This window comes from Trypanosoma equiperdum (assembly GCF_001457755.1).
Source record: "Trypanosoma equiperdum strain OVI genome assembly, contig: ctg_596, whole genome shotgun sequence".
NCBI classification, from domain to species: domain Eukaryota; phylum Euglenozoa; class Kinetoplastea; order Trypanosomatida; family Trypanosomatidae; genus Trypanosoma; species Trypanosoma equiperdum.
The window spans coordinates 25,854-27,465 of record NW_027124527.1 but is presented as its reverse complement, the minus strand read 5'-3'; the positions used below and the strand labels follow the sequence as shown (position 1 = coordinate 27,465).

Here is a 1,612-nt window from a genome sequence, read left to right as displayed (position 1 = left end):
AAAAAAAAATAAATATAAAAATAATAATATAATAACAATAAAAAATAAAGCAAAACAACAACAAAACAAACAATAGCAGCATCATCAACGAATAGGTGGGTGAATGTACGACAAGAGCCGCACAGCCGCGGCTTACATGAAACATCTCACCTCTTTTTTTTTTAATTTTCCGTTTTCCCCCCTCTGCTTCACAAAACCGTACACCTCCTCTTTCTTTTAATTACTGTACACCACAAATTCCCTCAACCTCACTCCATTCTATTTATCTAAACTTTTCAACTATAATATTTACATTGCTTGCTTGTTTGTATGTTTGTTTGCTCCTTATCCTTATCCTAATCCTTTCTACCCTTTTTTTTCTTCTTCCTCTTCCTGTTATTCTTTTTTCTTTTTCATTTCCTTTTTCCTTTTTTGTTTGTTTGTTTTTTTTCCAATACTATAGAGGCAGAAACCCAAAGCGATAAAGCGTGAAAGGAATTCCCTGCGAGCGGTTAAAACTAAAACCAATATGTTCCCCCGCTTGTATTTCTCGCAATGCCTGCAATTCACCACAACTCCCTCTATCACCCCGTGGTTGCACCTCAACGCTTACATTACTGGAAGGTAAATGATCCACCATATCAAGTAACGGAAGTAATGTGGGAACAAGACGATAATCCTCCGCCACGCCATCACTACCAAACACCGCACCGATGGTGGCGCGAAGTCGTTTCATAATGCGAGTTTGTCGCTCAGCTCGGCCATATGTGGCGAGTGCGGAGTAATGTAAACTTGATCCCACATCTGCTGGTGCGAGTCCCCTGTCCGGTAACATATGCATTCGACTAAGAACAGTTCTCCAAGCCCAATAACACACTTCAACTGGTGGACCTGCATTTCCCCATTGATCCGTTAAGGCTCGGAGTACCGTCACCCAGTCACGTTGGTGATCATCCCACTCCAACAATTGCGTTGGGTCCAACACATCTTTGTAACGTTGTATTACTGCCGTATCATCTATGGCTGGATATGGTAAAACATCAAAGTATGGAGCAAATGGCGAGTGTACATTAATTCTCTCACCTGCGACAAGAAGTGCCAAATGCACCTGATCGCATAACACGGGATCATTAACACCACGCGCCATGAGAAGTCGCCGCACATCATCGCGTGTGGGAGGGTTGAGCGATCGTATAAAATCCGTATTGAGCAATCGATCTGCTGTAATGGAGAGAGTTGTCATGGGCACTGAAAGAATTGTTGTGCCTTCACGGAAGGTTTGTGTTGCGATGAGGCCACGGCACTGTTCAGCACTCGGTCGTACCGCCACGCCTTCAAAAGTAGCTCCACTGGAGGTGAGAAATTTCATCAAAGCTTCATATGCCTCTTTTCCCGTTGCTGCTGCTGCTGATGATGATGATGATGCTGCCGCTGATGTTGTTGTGCTAAATGTAGTGGAGCATCCCACACTCCGGCTACCTGCCGCTACCGATGTGAATGCGGCAAATGACAATCTAAACATAATGTTAACCGACGGCGGTGGTATTTGTGTGCTTGCGTGTATGTATGTGTGTGTGTTTGTGGAGGGGGAAGGGAGGGAAACACACGCGACAGAAATAACAACAAAAAAAAT

At 43.9% G+C, this 1,612-nt stretch overlaps 1 protein-coding gene across 1 annotated transcript; it reads right to left on the bottom strand.

Annotated features, from left to right (window-relative positions):
* Nucleotides 1-436: 436 nt before the first annotated feature.
* On the bottom strand, nucleotides 437-1,501 carry TEOVI_000271600 (uncharacterized protein; the record flags this gene model as incomplete). The annotated part of the gene is made up of 1 exon (XM_067225749.1): nucleotides 437-1,501. The coding sequence occupies one exon, from the start codon at nucleotides 1,499-1,501 to the stop codon at nucleotides 437-439; it is 1,065 nt and encodes a 354-aa protein (XP_067081850.1).
* Between the last annotated feature and the right edge of the window lie 111 nt (nucleotides 1,502-1,612).